This window comes from Tetrao urogallus (assembly GCF_951394365.1).
Source record: "Tetrao urogallus genome assembly, chromosome: Z".
NCBI lineage: Eukaryota > Metazoa > Chordata > Aves > Galliformes > Phasianidae > Tetrao > Tetrao urogallus.
Window position 1 is genome coordinate 40,405,032 of NC_136816.1, and position 19,289 is coordinate 40,424,320.

The 19,289-nt window shown below is 44.3% G+C and overlaps 1 protein-coding gene across 1 annotated transcript in view; it reads right to left on the reverse strand.

Annotated features, from left to right (window-relative positions):
* Positions 1 to 18,510, reverse strand: part of SMC5 (structural maintenance of chromosomes 5) — a gene marked incomplete at both ends in the record, with an annotated part of 67,148 nt that extends 48,638 nt beyond the window's left edge. Inside the window, 7 exons of the mRNA XM_079549013.1 lie at positions 2,957 to 3,118; positions 5,359 to 5,499; positions 6,563 to 6,697; positions 8,201 to 8,363; positions 13,184 to 13,236; positions 14,622 to 14,763; positions 18,389 to 18,510. Of these exons, the coding sequence (XP_079405139.1) occupies positions 2,957 to 3,118; positions 5,359 to 5,499; positions 6,563 to 6,697; positions 8,201 to 8,363; positions 13,184 to 13,236; positions 14,622 to 14,763; positions 18,389 to 18,510 (918 nt within the window). The remainder of the gene's footprint in view (positions 1 to 2,956; positions 3,119 to 5,358; positions 5,500 to 6,562; positions 6,698 to 8,200; positions 8,364 to 13,183; positions 13,237 to 14,621; positions 14,764 to 18,388) is intronic.
* Positions 18,511 to 19,289: the final 779 nt, after the last annotated feature.

A 19,289-nucleotide genomic window follows, 5' to 3' on the forward strand; every position in this document is an offset into this window, starting at 1 on the left:
TTCAGGCAAAATTGAAGTTATACTGGTTTTATAATAAAAATTATTCACTAATCAACTCATCCTGGTTTACAGCATAATTATCTCTGAAATTACCTCCTGACAGCACAGCAACAAAGAGCATACTTCCAATGAACTTATTTCCACAAACAAACAAAAAAGGTATGTGGGAGTTTCAACAGACTAGAAAGACCTACTGGTGCAGAAGTCCAAGGAGTATGTGCATAACTTTAACGTAACTTCTAATAATGTCAAATAAAGTCTACCTGCATTAATGGGCAGCTATTTATCTCAAGGGTATCTCTTAATTGAACAATATGATAGGAAGTTACACAGTTAAATGAAACCTCTTGTTAACTTGTCTGTTGTCATACTGATGTTGAAGGCATAACTAGACATACAGTAGATTTCCCTCTATTGTGCCTCTCAGCACAATCTAGGACTCTGCAGGGGCTCTGAAGATGGCATGCTAATCATCCAAGTTAGACTTGGGTGCACCATTCAACATCAGGGAAAATTCTGGTTGTGGAAATGCTGTATCATAATGATATATAGAGTACTACAACACAGTCAAAATACTGGAAAGTAAGCACTGAAAAGCACTACTAGAACATCTCAGTAAAACTCCAATGAATTGCTTATTGCAAATGTCACATCTTTCCTTCTTCACAACTTTTTGGCTTCTAGAATACTGAAAAACAAAAACACGTAATTTATTCTCCAAATCCAAACAGAATACCACTTCAGCATAAAGCTAACCTTGTAAATGTTTAGAGTTTGATACTTCACAAGTTCAGATACAGCACTGAAACAAATCTACTTAAGAGTTAGTCATAAAAGGGTGTAAGCCAATTAGGAAGCACATCTCCCCAGCTTTACTTACATAGTTCTGCAGCAAAGAGCCTATAGTAAGTATGCTCTCTTCAAGTTAAAACTGAAAGGCTCGCTATTTTGTCATAGGTTTCTGATATGGAACCTAACTTCTAATGGGAAGAGACCAATATTTTTACAAATTTTGGCAGCAATGGTTTGCAGCAAAATTCCTTCTAGTTTTAAACAGATCAGCATAACATTTAATTAAAAATATTAATATAAACGTGACTAAAGCATAGCAAGATAAAAGCAGGCCACAAAAACAAAGCTTATCACTTCACAGGAATTTAAGTCCTTACAGTGTAATAAAAATAATCATGATTACCAACTGTTAAATTTCCCCTAAGAAAAAGCACTTACTCATAAAAAAAAATTACAAACAAAAAATCCCACAACAAAAACAACACACACACACACACACACACACACACACACACACACACACACACACACACACACACACACACTACCACCACCAACAACAACCTGATGAGGTTGAATATGAGCAAGTATAAACTCCTACACCTAAAGAAGAATGGCTGCATGTGTCAGAACAGGTTAGGTGCTAACATGACCTTCTAGAAAGGAGCTCTGCAAAGGACTTAGGGGCCCTGCTGGACGATAAGTTGCCCATAAGCCAGCAGCATGCCCTTGCAGCCAAGAAGGGGCCAATGGCATTCTAGCGTGCATTACAAAGAGTGTGGCCAGCAGGTCCAAGGCAGGTGATCCTCACCCTCTACTCTGTTGTGGTGAAGGCACACCTTCAGTACCGGATCTAGTTCTGGGCTCCCCAGTTCAACAAAGGCAGCAACCTTCTAGAGGGTCCAGCAGAAAGCCAGAGAGATAGTGAGGGGCCTGGAGCATCCTCCATACAAGGAAAAGAAGAGAGATCTGGGACTTCAGCCTTGAGAAGATTGAGAAGGGATCACATCAGTGCCTACAATTATCTAAAGTGCAGGAGACAAGTGATGGGGTTAGGTTCATTTCAGTGGTACCCAGGGACAGGAATAGCGGCAGCGGGCACAGAAAGTTTCATTCAAACATGAGGAAGAACATCTTTACTTTGACTGTGACAGAGCACTGGAACAAGCTGCCTACAGAGGTGTTGGAGTCTCCTTTTCTGGAGATATTCAAAACCCACCAGAAAGTGTGCAACACTCGATGGAACCTACTTTAGCAGTCAGTTGGAATAGATGATCCCCAGCAGTCCCTTCCAACACCTAAAATTCTGCTTTTCTGTGAAATGCCACTGAAGTTTCAGACTCTGACTCTATGTGTGCTTCATTACAGAAGGTGCCATAGGTGCCTTTACAAGTCTTTGATCTGATCAGTCACCTTCAAATACAACTGCAGCGAACAGTCTCATATTACTAGTTAACTTTGGTTAGCTATTAAAAATTCTTACTGCCTACACATATAATCACGTCTGCAGACTGACTGGGTACTTGATAGTTAAGTCCTGCTGTGAATAACTACCTTACTATTTGTAGTATAAAAATTGCAATTTTCCTGATCCCTAAAAAGAAAAGCTACCCAAAAACTAGACACTGATGTAAAGCATAGGCAGGCCAGCCATTTAAATTCTCTGCATAACAATATCACAACTAGCGGAAGAACTACTGTCTACTAAAAATATTATACCCTACTTATGCAATGAAGGCTAAACACTAGAGAAAAGCTGTTAGACCAGGAATTTGGCCTAAATTTTCCACCAAACTGGGTACATTTTTAGAAGATATAAAGAACATCCACAAGTAAAGTATAGATCAGCTGAAAACACACATCAGATTTAATATCTTAGGGAAGCACAATATCCCTGAAGATTCTGAAGGAAAAATACCTGTTCTCGTAATGCCAAGAGTGGACTTTCAGAGTGGATGCTTAAGGTTTCTTACAAAATGCATTCCTTACACTTTACTGCTTTATAGGAACAGATGTTCAAAAGGTAGAACCAACACCAAGAGCACTTCAAAAAATTATTCTAAAACATTATGGCACACTAGGAAGAAAGATTCTACTTTTTTACACTTTACAAAGCTGAACAAAGGACACCTGAATACTTTAACTGAGATCTTAAAATACTTACCATATTTCTGATCTTCATATTCAGACTATTATAAGATTCTTCAAGTTCTCGGATTTTTTTTGTCAGTGGAGATTGCATTTCCTTCAGATTCTTCAGTTCTTCCTTGGCCTGGTCTCTCCTTTGTTTTACATCCTCATGTTGCTGACGAACAGTTTCATATTCCTTGGAGGAGTTGCAAGTAATAAAGATTTTTGTTCTTCCATTCTAACAATGCTTCAACATTTCATGTAACTGAACAAAAGTTTTAAGAGAAATATCTCTTTCATAGGCTACAGCTAGGATGACTACTCTCATAATCCTCCTGTTATTGATCACTATGACCAAAAGATACAGAGATCATCTCATCTTCAATGAGCAACATGCACATTTAATGGTTCTCAGGTGACAGATAATAGCAGAAGAAATCTGCTTGAAATAACTCTTCCTCTAAATTCATCCAGGATAAACGCAAAAAAGGTAATTATTTAGTCCATCTACATTTGGAGCATTAATTAGGCTGAAGTTCTTAAGCTACGAAGCAAATAACCACAGAAAACTTTAGGAGAAAGAAAAGGATGGAACAACTAGATTAGAGCTAGTACCATATAACATTGCAGTAAACACAAATAAGGCAGGGGAAAGAGAGAGAGAGAGAGAAAGAAAACTTCACAAAGCAGACATGGAAAAAAACAACAACAACAACAAAAAAAAAAAACACAAAAAGTTTCCACCTTCAACTACAAATGTCAAAGAAGTCAATATATAGGGCATCCAACCTATGTGCAAGAAGCATTCCAGAGAAAAAATGGAAAGCAGTGCAACTATAAAAAAAATGCTACTACTAAGAAACTGGGAATTTTGGGAAAGAAGTTAAGGTTGAGTCATTATTAGAAACTAGTTTATTTTTTCATATTACATCATCTGGAAAAAATAAATTAAAAAAAAAAAAACGTGGTCCAATGATTGTTATATGTTTACAAGAGAAAAAGAGATACTCAGAGGAGAAAAGGAGAAGGAAGAGATACACACAAGGAAGATAACAGAGGAGGAAAAAAGTGAGCTGGATTTGACAGGCACGAAGAAAGCCTCTGGTCCACTGCATATGCCCTTATTACTCTAAGCTTTGAAACAAAACAGAAGAATAGAATACAAGCTCCATCTGTAAGAACTAACTCTGCATTATCTACCACTGGATGGCACTTACATGGCAACGCTTGGTAGGTGGGAACTGTAGTGGTGGCCTCTGTGTGCAGAGCCCAGAGCGGAGCCAGCTCCAGCTGCTCCAAAAGGGACCCACTACTGGCCAGAGCTGAGCCATGACCAACACTGGGTGTGTCTCAGAGAGAGCAGACTGAAGAAAGGCAAAAAACTGCCATGCAACAGCAGCTGGGGGAAAAGGAGTAAAAAACTATGGGAGAAACAGACATACAACCTCCAACGTCAGTGCACAAGGAGGGCAGGAGGTACACCAGGTGTGGAACATAAGTTTCCAGCAGCTCAGGAGAGGTCCATGGACCAGCAGGCTGTCCAGGAGAGATCCAGGAGCAGCAGGCTGTCCCTCTGCAGGGTGGTGCAGATCTCCACATGCAGACTGTGAAGGAGCCCACAGTACAGCAGTGAATGTGGCCTGAAGGAGGCTGCAGCATAGGAAGAGCCCCAGAAGAAGCAGGCCCCAGGGGTATGGAGCTACTGCCCATGGTAGAGCAGGAGATACAGGGAAGCTGGTGCACATGGGGACTTGTGGTGTTGCAGTACAGTCCTAAAAGGTGGGCCCCATAGTAGGGAGCCATGCTGGAGCAGCACTTGGAGAGCTGCATCCTGTGGGAAGCCCAGAAAGGATTAGTTTGGGAAGGATGGCATTCCATGGGACAGACCCCATGTGAACAGGGGAAGGGAGTGACCACAGAGAATGTGACAGCAGAGATGAAGAGTTACAAGCCCCCACTCCACATTCCTTTGTGCTGCTCGGAGGAGGGGCTGAAAAGCCGGTTTTGGTTTTGCTTTTAGCTTCTCACTGCTGTAGTCTGTTAGCAGTAGGCAGTACATTATGTGAAACTCCCTTATGCTGAGCCTGTTTTGCCAGTACCTGTTGAGCAATCTTTGTCTTTACCTTAATTCTTCTGAGGGGGAAATTCAACAATGTTGTGACCAAGCTTAGCTGCCCATCGGTGTGATACTACCACAGTCATCACTTCCACTTAGTTATTTAATCTATTTGTAAACATACATGATTAATAAAAAAAAACCTATTCAGGCTATTTCTTTTTCACTATACCTATTTCTATACATACAAAAAACATTTCAAGAAAGCTGCTGTAACCTAATCTAACACTAATTCCTTTAACACAGCACAGTTCTAGCATTGCAGTATTAGAAAAACTATGGCAGGTAAGAGAATCACTAAGTATAAAATGAAAACGTACCACCCAAGGTCTTTTTCTCTGAAGCATGTCAATTAGGTCTAGATGGCGCTTGCATTCATGGTATCTATCAACATCCTGTTTGTATCGTTCAGCCCGCTGTTTCATTTTTTCCAAAGAGTTGACTTTGTCTTTGCACACATTCTGCAAGAACACACATTTTCATATTTTGTAGCATCTACTCCATGCAAAAAACATTTCAGAAGTCATCTATACCTCACCTGAACATTAACTATGCCAAAATTTAACAGTAGAGGACAATTTAGTATAGCAGTAATTATAGGGAAAGAATACAACCGGAATAGTTGTGCAGCTTTTTCAAGTAACTTCATTAAATGCTTCCTGTGAAAACAAATGTAAGTTAAAACTGAAGAAAACCTTTTAAAATTTATTGAAGTTTCCTGATGCATTTCATCCCTACAGGCTGATTCTGCTAAACACAAGTAGTGAAAATACTTCTGAAAGATCTCACGGAGATTAATAACAGAAATACTAAGATTGTTATTTTGAAGCACTGTGTATGAATGGAAGTGCACATGTGTGTGCATAAACTTTAGGAATGGAACTAAAGATTAGGAGAACCACCTGTACTGACAACAACAGCCACTTTCCAGAACATATCATTCCAAGATACCATTCTCAGCACTGAGTAACACATTATTTCTGTAAAAATTAGAAAACTTGATATCTGGGAAATTCACAGCACAGATGAGTGTCAGAGAAAGACCCTGCATGCTAACAAAAGGACAAGCTTGCACTGTATCACATATGCTAACCCTTTTCGTTTGTTAAAATTTTAAGGCAGGAAAAAAGGACTAAGAGGTAACAATCTTATCCACAAATCATGGAAATCAAGATTAAAACAAATGAACGTCTCTTCCCAGCTCATGGCTCCTAAAACGGCATAAAAGGTATGTCCAGAAAGCAGTCAGTCCTTCAAGGACCCCAGAAAAACCATGAGGAGATCACAGCAGGCATCCCCTCACCTCTATGTTCAGAATAGTTACCTTTATGTGTTTTAGTGCTTTCAAGCTTGAGAGTAAGTAAGATGTGAAAGATGTGCACTGCTGGGTAAAATGTACCTACTACAGACTTGGTAAATGAACAACAACCTGTAAAAAAAAAATCTCCAAGACCTCACGTTAAATTTTATAACGTGACTTTCCCTACAGCCATTCATATCTGTCTATACAATATACAAGTTTACCTCTAGTTCTCTTTCTTTTTCTTTTAAGTTTTTCAGTTTACAGTGAAATTGATACATTTCTGGCGGACCAATGGATTTTTCAGTGGCTTCAAGTAATTCAATCTTACTCATTCTTGCAAATTCTCCAACTTTGTCCTATGAAATAATAACAAAAAAAACAATACAAATACAGCAATAGTTAAAATAGTACAGTAATACTGGATTTAAATACAGCAATTCCACTTCTCACAAACATCAACTTATAGTTATCTATCCAATAGTCCAGATAAAGGTAAGTACAGGACAACTAACTGACTGAAAGGCAACCTAATCTTCCTTTACGCTTGTAAGACTTCATACATGGTTTTCTCTGAGCTGTTCTGGCATAATTTAAGTTTAAACCTTAGCTCAGTTGTTATTTCAGCAGCTGGGGACAGCTGCTGAGGACAGGTCCTGAGGACAAGGGTTGGCTCATCAATTTTGAACTGGCAGTCATTTCTTCTGAATGAAGAAGGAACTGTTCACTTCGGGTAATTTATGTTTTTTGGTCTGTCTTCTTGAATACACTTCTTCTTGAAGAGATGAATAGGCAAGACTGGCTAGGTTCCGACAAGGTTCCCCTTTACTACCATCCATAAAGATCTCCATGAACTAGAAAGGAACAGAACTGTCTGCACAGAAACTCTGAACATCACTATCTCAAAGAAACTCTAACCTTCCTGAGCATGGATTCAGGTATCAAAGCAGTGTGCAAGCTCCTAAGAGAGAAGACATTTCCCGTCAGGAAAATTTTACTCTTACGAACACTGATTCTGAATATCCTTAAACCTTGGACCCTATGCCCAAGAAACTGTTGAGCCACAGAAGTAAAAAAAAAGGCTATTAGCAATTTCTCTTGCAACTGCAAGATCACTTAACAAGGCTGCTTTCTGGATTTTGGAGAAAGAAATCCAGACAACTTTTTGCCTTCATTTACCAACTACAGAATCCAGTTCTGAGGAAGTGACTAGTTATAAAGAGAGAAAAAACACATGCAGAGATTGACAGGATAATCAGGGATGCAGGACTGTGGATGCCCCATCCCTGGAGGTGTTCAGGGCCAGGTTGGATGGAGCCCCAGGGAGGCTGATCTAGCTGTAGATATGGAGGTTGGCAGTCCTGCAAATGGCAGGGGGTTGAACCTTAATGATCCTTGAGGTCCCTTCCAACCCAAGCCATTCTGTGATTCTATGACTGAAGGAATCATGCAGATAAGGGCACAAAGATAGTGCTAGACCTTAACATCTTACAACACTTTCACTACAGCTTTGCTAATGTGTTTAAGAACACCTCTACAGTAGTAGTGAGAGGACAAAGAGGCAACAACTAGCATTGTTACACACACTAAAATAGAAGGAAAAAAACATCAGCTACTTCTCCTTAGGTCTCAAAAGACAAAGACAGCATGTAAAGACTGTCCAGCTAGTCAGCTTTACAGGTCACATAGCCCCTTCCTTCTTTCAACACCACAAATACTAGTATTTGTACCTCCCCCCACTCACCTTTTGAATGGTCTTATTAAATTGCTGAAATTGCTGTAAGATGAAAAAATAAGAAGCTACAAAGCCCTCTGAAAATATAACACACCATGCATCCTCCGTACTTCAAAATATTTCATACCTGAGGAAGAAATTGGCACAAATTATCCACCTGGATATTTAATGCTGCAACCTGCTCCTCTACTGTTTTCAGGGTTGTTAGTTTCTTGTTGATATGCCACGTTGATGTGTTGGTCATTACTTGAATCTCACGTGTGATAATGATATTCTCAGGTACCTTAAACCTGATTAGTAAAAAAAAAAAAAAAAAAAAAAAAGCTTAGATTTTTGAGAGTACACAAAGCTTACAAAATGCAAAAGCACATTAAAAATTTCTATGATTACTTGAATATTTAGTAACTCAACAGTTACAGAAGGTTTTGTTTCAGATGATATCCAACACTTTAATGATGAATTAATCCCACTGTATCTCTGGTGCTGCTCCAAAAACATCACAAATATATCCTGTACTACAGGCCACCAAACCAGGAGGAAGATGGTGAGGCCTTTAATTACCCTAATATTTGCTGGATAACCAACACAGCCAGGCACACAATCAGGAAGTTCCTGCAATGTGCTGAAGATAACTTTCTGATGCAGTTGGTGGTGGAGCAGATGAGGAGAGGTGTGATTCTTGACCTTGTTCTTACTACCAAAGAAGGGATGCTGCAGATGTGAAGGCTTGGGGTAGCTTGGCATGCAGCAATTATGAGCCAGTGGAGTTGAAGACCTTGTCAAGTCAAGCAGAAAGCAGGACTGCTACCCTGGACTTCAGGAGAGCTGACTCTGACCTCTTCAAAGATGTACTTGGAGGTATCCTACCCAGCCTGATGCCCCACAAACATTAGAAGGGGCCTGTGAGAGATTCTTAACACTTAAGCACCACTCCTTCCAAGCTCCAGTTTGGTGCAACCCTAAAAATAAGAAATCAAGGAAAGACGGCAGGAAGGATGAGCAACGAACTCATGGATAAACAAAAAGGAAAGCAGGTCCACAGTATGTGGAAAAAGGGCCTGTCCACTTGGGAAGAATATATGAATGCTGTCAGGACCTTAAGAATGCAACAAGGAAGGCTAAAGCCCACCAGGACTTAAACCCTGCAAAGAAGGTAAAGGACGGCAAAAAAGGTTGTGTTTTTTTGTTTGTTTGTTTTTAAGTACATCAGTAGTAAAAGGAAGACTAAGGAAAACATGGGTGCCCTACTAAATGACGTGGGTGCCCTGGCAACAGGGGACACTGAAAAGGTGGAGATACTGCATGCCTGCTTTGCTTGTCTTTACTACGAAGACTGCTCCATGGGACTTCCAGACCCCAGAGGTCAGAGAGAAAGTCTAGGAAATGGAAGGCTTCTCTAGAGTTGACGAGGAGATGGTCAGAGAGCATCTAGCCAAAAATCAATGTACACAAATCTACGATCTCCTGTGGGATGCACCCATGTGTGCTAAGGGAGCAGGCAGAGATAGCTGCTGAACTGATCTCTATCACGTTTGGAAGATCTTGGAGAATGGGAGTTCCTCAAGACCACAGGATTTAATGTCACTCCAGTTTTCAAAATTCTGCAAGGAGATCTAGGGAACTACAGGCCAGCCAGCCTCACCTCCATCCCTGATGAGGTGATGGAACAACTTGTTCTGACACCCTCTTCACACAACCAGGAAAGAAGAAGGTTATCAGGAGTCATCATCAACATGAATCCACCAAGGGGAAATCATGCTCGACCAATTTGGTAGCCTTCTACGATGTAATCACTGGCTGGGTAGATGGGGAGAGAGCAGTGGATGTTGAGCACCATGACTTCAGCTAGGTCCTCCTGGGAAGATCATGGAACAGATCATCCTGGATGAAATGCTTGATCACGTGAGGAATGAGCGTGTGATCCAAGACCACCAGCACAGCTTCACCAGGGGAAGGTCATGCCTGACCAATCTGGTGGCCTTCTCTGATGGAGTGATGGCATCAGTGGACAAGGGAAAGTCGACCAATATCATTTACCTGGACTTGAGCAAGGCCTTTGACATGGTCCCCCCCACATCCTTATCTCCAAATTGGAGGAATGTAGACTTGATAGGTGGACCACTCGATGGATAAGAAACTGGTTAAAAGGCTGCAGACAGAGGGTGGTCATCAATGGCTCTGTGTCCAGGTGGAGAGGTAACGAGCGGCGTCCCCCAGGGGTCTGTCTTGAGACCAGTGTTCTTCAACATCTTTATCAATGACATCGATGACAGAATTGAGTGCACCCTCAGCAAGTTTGCTGAGGACACCAAGCCGAGTGGCGCGGTTGACACAGTGGAAGGAAGGGATGGCATTCAGAGGGACCTCAACAGGCTGGAAAGGTGGGCTCGGGTGAACCTGATGAGGTTCAACACAGCAAAGTGCAGAGTTTTGCACTTGGGCCGGAGGAATCCCAGGCATCCACACAGACTGGAAGGAGCGGTCCTTGACAGCAGCCCTGCAGAGAAGGACCTGGGGGTCTTGATGGATGAAAAGCTTAACATGAGCCAGCAGTGTGCTCTGGCAGCTCAGAAAGCAAATGGTATCCTGGGCTCCATCAAAAGAGGGGTGGCCAGCAGGGACAGGGAGGTGATTGTCCCCCTCTACTCTGCTCTTGTGAGGCCCCATCTGGAGAACTGTGTCCAGGTCTGGAGCCCCCAGTACAAGAAAGACAGGGAGCTGTTGGAGAGGGTCCAGAGGAGAGCCACGAAGATGATCAGGGGACTGGAGCACTTCTCCTATGAAGACAGGCTGAGGGAGCTGGGCTTGGTCAGTCTGGAAAAGAGAAGGCTGCGGGGTGACCTCATTGCAGCCTTTCAATACCTAAAGGGAGCCTACAAACAAGAGGGGAACCAAACTCTTGAAAGGGTGGATAACTGCAGGACAAGGGGAAATGGTTTTAAGTTGAGGGAAGGAAGACTGAGGTTGGATGTCAGAGGGAAGTTCTTTACTATGAAAGTGGTGAGGTGCTGGAACAGGCTGCCCAGAAAGGTTGTGGATGTCCCATCCCTAGAGATGTTCAAAGCCAGATTGGATGGGGCCCTGGGCAGCCTGGTCTAGTATTAAATATGGAGGCTGGTAGCCCTTCATGTGGCAGGGAATTGGAGATTTATGATCCTTGAGGTCCCTTCCAACCCTGGTGATTCTGTGATTCTAACACCATCTCCCACAACATCCCTGTTATGAAACTTAGAAAGTATGGGATGGATGAGTAGACAGCGAGACAGATTAAGAAGTGGCTGACTGAGCTCAGAGGGTTGAAGTGGTGGATAGTCTAATTGGAGGCTTCTAATTAGTAGGTCGGTGCTAGGTCCAGTCTCATTCAACATTTTCATCAGCGATCTGGATGAAGGGGTATAGAGACCAATCTCAGCAAGTTTGCTGATGGTATAAAGCTGGGAGAAGCAGGAGCACCAAAAGGCAGTGCTAGCATTCAACAAGACCTGGACATACTGGAAAGCTGGGCAGGGAGGAATCTGATGAGGTTTAACAAGAACAAGTGTAGAGTTTTGTACCTTGGGAGAAATAACTGCATGCATCAGTACGAGTTAGGGGATGACCTGCTGGAGATGAGCTTTGTGGAGAAGGATCTGGGGGCCCTGGTGGATGACAAGTTGACCATGAACCAGCAGTGAGGCAACTGGATGAAATCAGGCTCTTCTCAGTGGTGTGTAGCAATAGGATATGGAAGAAAGGCCCAAAGCTTGAACATAGGAAGTCCCATACAAACATGCAGAACTTCTTTACAGTAAGGGGGAGTGGAACACTGGATCTGGTCATGCAGCGAGGTTGTGGAGTTTCCTTCCCCATAGATATTCAAGACACATCTCAATGCCTACCAGTCAGACCTATTGCGGGGAACCAGATCTCCTAAGGACTCTTTCAATGCTGCAAGTCTGTTACTGTTCATCTACTCTAGTCATTCTCTTTAACTACTTCCTACCAACTAGACAAAGTCTGAACCACTGCAATAGCATTACATCTTAACATACTACACGTTTCTCTTCAGACTTTCAAACAATACAACAATCTAGTATCTATGCTGGAAAAGACACAATGTCTTACAGAAAGTTACTCTAAATCCAGACCCATCACAACATCTTCAAAGAATGACCAACTTGACAACTCCTGTGAGCAAAAAAGTCAAAGGATTTTTTCTTTTCCCAAAGACCTGTTCTTTTTCTCTTAACACAATTCACATTTCATTCCATTTAGTCAGGGCAGCCAATTTTTATACAAATTAACTATGGATTGGAATCAGTTGAGTAGTTCTACACCCAGTGCAGACAAACATTCCAAGGATTGCGAAAAAAAAACAAACAAACAAAAACCACGTTGCTGTTGCTGTTTCAAGTTAATCTCTACCACAAAGCAGCCAATGAGGAACTGTTAGGATAGGTTCTCTTTGTTCACATTTAGTTCACCACTAATACAGGCAGCATGCCTTCTATGACTTGTTTGCCAGTAAACATGAGTAACTGACCTAATTTCACGACTAACTCCAAATTATGTTTTAGTTGCTCTATCTTGTGTAAGCTTACTCAGAAGACTGTATTGCCAGGAATTAGTTAGATCTAGTTTTTGCATTGTTTTGTTTCAGTACATAATATTTCCAGTAAGAACAAAGAAGAATCCCTCAGGTCAGCATCAGCGGTACAAGTGAAGGCAGAATACTGGTTTTAGAATTTATACCACATTCATTCTTTTTCCTTTTTAAGTCACTTCCAACCACTATATCATGACAGTAGTACTGACTGAATCAATTCTGCACTCCATACCATCAAAAACTCAACACATTATATATACATCAATCTTTTTCTACATATATTCTTTGTGCACAAAGACAAGGCAAAATGGTTCAGGAGGCAAAATTTAGACCAACCGTCACTGTCATTTGTTGAGTTATGTTTTAAAGCTTAAAATGTTGAAGGGGAAAAAGAAAAAAGAAGCCATCAGCTACAGCTTAGAGGAAGGTCTCTGTACATTATCTTTTTTCCACAGCTACGTAAGAAAGTGTATGACAAAATAAACTAATTAAAAATGCATGAGGAAATATAATTTTACTACTTACAGTTCAATTTCCACTAGACCTTTCAAACACCCCTGCTTTACAAAGAGACCAACCTAGAAAATGAATTACAGAAATTATTATTGCAAAATAACACTGCTTTAAAATGTAATCTCTTACCAAAATATGCATTTGTACTATAGGCTTGCTATAATGGTATATATTATTGAAAACCTTACTTTTCTTCTGGCTGTGTATTAGCTAAAAATAAAGGAAGATGCTATTAATTTCCTCTTTCATAAAATAACAGCACTAGAACTTGTATTTCTGATCAATTTCAATCTTCAGAACTGAAGAAATTACAGCCAGCAGATCCACAGAGATTAACAAGTTCAGTAAACAAAGGCAACAAAACTCAAAGGCAGTGGCACGTGTTAATACTAATAGTATAAAAGTATATAATCATAAAAGCAGCAACACAGTGCTGCCATGTAGGCAATTTCCTTATTTACCTTAGATTGAGATAGAGCTGTAATATGCACAAACATTTACGTAACCAGATTGAGTGCTCCAAAGAACTACTGAAATGTATTTCATTTAACTGAAACAGCCCAGAAAGCAAGAGGAAAAAAAAAAAAAGCCAAGAAAAAAAACTGACAATAAATAAATAAATTTTCTATTCTAAAGTCACCATATAATCTCGAGGAAGCAAATATGATGAATCCTAAATTAAAATAATAATAGCGAAACTGAAAGTCATCCAGATTAATGGCTCCAAGCCTTTATAAAACACCTTTACACATACCAAGAAAATCTTATTTCTATGCGTGACACTCTGCAACACTGTGGAAATCAGAAGTGAGTTATCTTCAGATATGACATTTTCTTTATTCAGGTTGCATTACAATTCAGGTATTTTCCATTTTTTAATTTTGACAAATCAATCAGCAGTTAAATAGGGCAACCATTTTGGTAACAGCCTTGTCTCTGGCCCAAGTTATTCTACAGCTTCAACACCTTATATTTTTTACAAAAACAGAACACATCAAAGAAAACAGTTCATTCATTCCTTTCCCCTCCCTGCTGGACAACACTCATAATGAAGAGCTGTATAATCAATGAATATATATATGTATTTATATTTACATTATAATTAAGAAATATATGACAGAGTTTGGCTAAGCAGGTTATTACACCAAAAAAGAATAGATAGAGGGCTTACCCTTGTCCTGGGCTCACTATAAAACCTCACTATAAAATCCCAAAGGAGGAATCTCCAGAAAGAGATCCTTCCCCACTGGCAGTGAGCTCTTAAAAGGGGTCTAGGAGAGGTGGAGCCAGGCTCCACTCCTTCCAGCAGCACAGGTGAGTTGCCTTCACCTGTGCTCCTGTGGCTGACTCATTGCTCACTTCAGGTGATCAATCAGAGGTTCAGGCCTTGATTCAGCAGTTCCCATACAAGTTCACATTCAACATGAAAATTAAAAATGTTCAGAGTCACCTTTTCAGCCCGTCCTAAGAAAGAAGGTTTTCCAGCCAGTCCCAGACAGATGGCACAAACAATGCTTGACTTCCCTGTTCCATTAGCGCCTATAATCATGTTCAAGTTCGGTCCTGGATGTACTTCACAGATGTCATATGTTCTGGAAAACACAATATTTTCTTCATAAACAATATGCCATTTAAAAAAAAAATTACTTGCTCAAAACCATTTTGATTACACTATGACAGATCATTATTGTATCAGATAGACTCATTGTTCAAATGTTACTTTGTAAATAAACCCCAGAGTGAAAACTGACACTCCGCTGAACACAGTAGAACAAATTTTTACCTGTTGGAGCACTTACAACAACTTCCTTCAGAACAGATGTTTATAAAAGAATGAAATCTAGCCCAAAAAAGTGACAACTCCTATTAAGTTTACTAGGACTTGATATTATCCACTCAGTTGCCTCTCACTGCAGTCACAGAAGCAGATTAAAGCTAAGTTGTACAATAAAGTTGTCCCTGGAAAGGTGATGGAACAGCTTGTGCTGGATGTCATCTCCAGACAACTGGAAGAAAAGGAGGTTATCAGGAATAGTCAGCACGGGTTCACCACGGGGAGGTCGTGCTTGACCAACCTGGTAGCCTTCTATGATGTTGTCTCTGGCTGGGTGGATGGGGGGAGAGCAGTGGATGTAGTCTACCTTGATTTCAGCAAGGCATTTCACAGAATCACAGAATCACAGAACTGTAGGGGTTGGAAGGGACCTCCTGAGATCATCGAGTCCAACCCCCCTGCCAAAGCAGGTTCCCTACACCAGGTCGCACAGATATCACACATTTGATACTGTCCCCCACGATATCCTTATAACAAAGCTCAGGAAGGGATATAGACAGGCTGAACCACTGGGCTAAGGTGAATGGGATGAGGTTTAACAAGACCAAGTGTCAAGTTCTGCACTTTGGGCACAACAACCCCATGCAGCGTTATAGGCTATGGGGTGAGTGGCTGGATGAGTGTGAAGAAGAGAAGGACCTGGGGGTGTTGGTGGATGCTCGGCTGAACATGAGCCGACAGTGTGCCCAGGTGGCCAAGAGGGCCAACAGCATCCTGGCCTGCATTAGAAATAGTGTGGCCAGCAGGAGCAGGGAGGTGATCATCTACTCAGCAATGGTGAGGCCGCATCTCGAGTACTGTGTTCAGTTTTGGGCCTCTCACTACTGGAAAGATGTTGAGATCCTGGAGCGTGTGCAGAGAAGGGCAACAAAACTGGTGAGGGGTCTGGAGCACAGGTCCTATGAGGAGCGGCTGAGGGAGCTGGGATTGTTCAGTGTGGAGAAGAGGAGGCTCATTGCACTCTACAACTTCCTGAAGGGAGGTTGTGGTGAAGAGGGATTTGGCCTCTTCTCCGAGGCAACGAGCAGGACACGGGGCAATGGCCGCAAGTTATATCAGAGGAGGTTCAGGTTGGACATAAGGAAGAACTTCTTCTCTCAGAGAGTGGTCAGGCACTGGAATGGCTGCCCAGGGAGGTGGTGGAGTCACCGTCCCTGGCAGTGTTCAAGAGGCGTCTGGATGACGTGCTGCGTGATATGGTTTAGTACTAGTGGTGGCAATGGTGATGAGGAGACGGTTGGACTGGATGATCTTATAGGTTGTTTCCAACCTTGTGATTCTATGATTCTATGAAGTGTGGGACAGATGAGTGGACAGTGAGGTGGGTTGAGAACTGGCTGACTGGCGGAGCACAGAGGGTCGTCGTTGGCGGTGCAGAGTCTGGCAGGAGACCTGTAACCAGCGGTGTCCCCCAGGGGTCTGTGCTGGGTCCGGTCTTGTTCAACATCTTCATCAATGACCTTGATGAGGGGATAGTGGCCACCCTCAGCAAGTTTGCTGATGATACAAAGTTGGGAGGATTGGCTGACACGCCTGAAGGCCGTGCTGCCATTCAGTGAGACCTGGACAGGCTGGAGAGTTGGGCAGAAAAAAACCAGATGAGGTTTAACAAAAGCAAGTGCAGAGTCTTGCATGTGGGGAGGAATAATTGCATGCACCAGTACAGGTTGGGGGATGACCTGCTGGAGGGGAGCTCTGCGGAGAGGGACCTGGGTGTCCTGGTGGACGACAGGTTGGCCATGAGCCAGCAGTGTGCCCTTGTGGCCAAGAGGGCCAATGGCATCCTGGGGTGCATTAAAAAGAGCGTGGCCAGCAGGTCGAGGGAGGTGATCCTCCCCCTCTACTCTGCCCTGGTGAGGCCTCATCTGGAGTACTGCGTCCAGTTCTGGGCTCCCCAGTACAAAAAGGACAGGGATCTCTTGGATAGAGTCCAGCGGAGGGCCACGAAGATGGTGAAGGGCCTGGAGCACCTCTCCTATGAGGAAAGGCTGAGTGAACTGGGTCTGTTCAGCCTTGAGAAAAGTAGACTGAGAGGGGACCTGATCCAGGTCTATAAATATATAAGGTGTGGGGGGCAGAATGGCGAGGCCAGACTCTTTTCAGTGGTGAATGGAGACAGGACAAGGGGAAACGGCCGGAAACTGCAGCATAGGAAGTTCCGCACAAATGTGCGCAAGAACTTCTTTACAGTGAGGTGACGGAGCACTGGAACAGGCTGCCCAGGGAAGTGGTGGAGTCTCCTTCTCTGGAGATGTTCAAGACCTGCCTGGATGCCTACCTGTGCGACCTGCTGTAGGGAACCTGCTTTGGCAGGGGGGTTGGACTCGATGATCTCTGGAGGTCCCTTCCAACCCCTACAGTTCTGTGATATGCATCATGGCTTTTCAGTTCTGCAAGAAGCCATCGGGTTCTGTGATACTCCACCCCATTGGCTGGACATTATCCAGTAGCTTCCATTTCTTACAAGCACACAAATTCAAGGCAAGCCAGTCTGATCAGTAATGATCATCCTGTACCAACAAGCTCTAGCATTTGTAGTCCTGTTCACAGCCTGCACCAGACACAAAGAGGAAACAAGGTGCTATCACCAAGGAACAGGATTCTCAACAATACGACAGTGATGTACTTCAATATGCCGTGCTGTACTTCTGGAAAACAGCATTCTCAAATCCTTTGCCCTAAGACTTGAAGACGTTTTAGGCTCCACCAGCCATTATGTACTGTGACCCACGATCTATGCTGAACAAAATTCTCCTCAAGGCTGAAAAGGACACCAGCCATAAGAAACGGAACTGAAAGCTTTCCCGGTAGCCAGCTCCAAATAGAGCCGTATTCCCAGCACGCAGAACTCAGAGAACCACGTGCAACAATCAGCGCCACGGACGCTTTATTCTAAGCCCTAGAATTCTAAGTTCTCAAGCCCAGCCCCTACTGCCCGGACCCGATCTGCGCTCCTCTTCCCTCCGCGGCTCCACAGCCGCCTAACAGAGCGGGAAAAAGGACGCAGGCACCGAGCGGGACGAGAGGAACAAGCAACCAGGTACGGCCGGCACGCCCCGGCGGAACGCAGGGCCGCGGAAACGGCACCGCGTCGAGAGCGACGGGCAGCCCGCCGCACGTGCGGGCCCTCCTCCCCCGGCGCAGCGGCGTTACGCAGCCCCTTCCCCCAGCCGGCCCACCTCGAGCGCGGGCACCGCAGCACCTTCCGTTAGCCGGGGGAGGCTGCCAGCGCCCGGCTCTCCCGGCCCGCAGCCCGGCCCGCCCCACAAACGTTCCTCGGCCAACATCGCCCCGCGCTGGCCGCCGACCTTCGTCCCCAACGCACCAGCAGCGCCGGCGCCGGCTTCCGAGAAGAAAGCCCCGCCGACCGCTCGCGGACTCACAGGAAGTTCTCCATGTAGATCCTGACGATGGAGCCCTCCACGAAGCGCGGCTTCCCGGCACGGTGAGTGTCACAGAGGCGGAGCTGGGAGCCCTCCACCCGCAGCCGCGCCTGCACCGCCATTTTCCTCCCCCCACCCACCCTCCGCGAGCGGGTGCCCCGCACCGCACTCCCATTGGCTGGAGCGGTAAGTGGGCGGGACACACGCACTTTGAGGGGATCGTTCATTGGTAGACTCTGCTGCGGTGAGGCTTCCGATTGGTCTGCACCTCGCCAGGCTGGTATCCATTCGCTGGAGGAATAAAAGAGCCGGTCCGAGGGGAGGCATTGCGCTCCTTTTCGACAAAGGAGGGGGCGCGGCTGGAGGGAGGGCGGGAAGGCGGGAAGGCGGGAAGGCAGTGTGGGCGCCCGTAGACAGCAGCGAGTCGCGGGCGGAGCGGAGGGAAGTGCCCTCTTCCCTCCTCGCTTGATCGCGCCTCCCAGCCGGCGCGACGTCGTGTTCCTGCGGCCGCCCCGGGGGATCGGCCAAGCCGAAGCGGCCGTACGGAATCGGCGAATCGCGGCCTCGCCTTGCCGGCCGCGGGCTCGCCGCGTGTCGCCGCCTGCCGCTGCCAAGCGTCGTAGGAGAAAGCAGCGCCGGGCGGTGGGAGGGTGCTGCCTGCGGTCGAGCCGCCAGATGGCAGCTGCAGGCCGGTCCCGGCGGCAGCCTCTGAGTGACGGGGAGAGGAATCCTCTCGTTCTCTCGGTACCTACCTTGGTGCGATCGCTTTTGTTCTTTTTTAATTTAATAAAATAACTGGGAAAGTATTTCTCTTACACGTGGTACTGCTGTGTTGAGGAAGGCTACGCAGAGGTGGAGGCCTGCAGTTCTGTGAAATTAACGACGCTTGCACCGAGGGTTG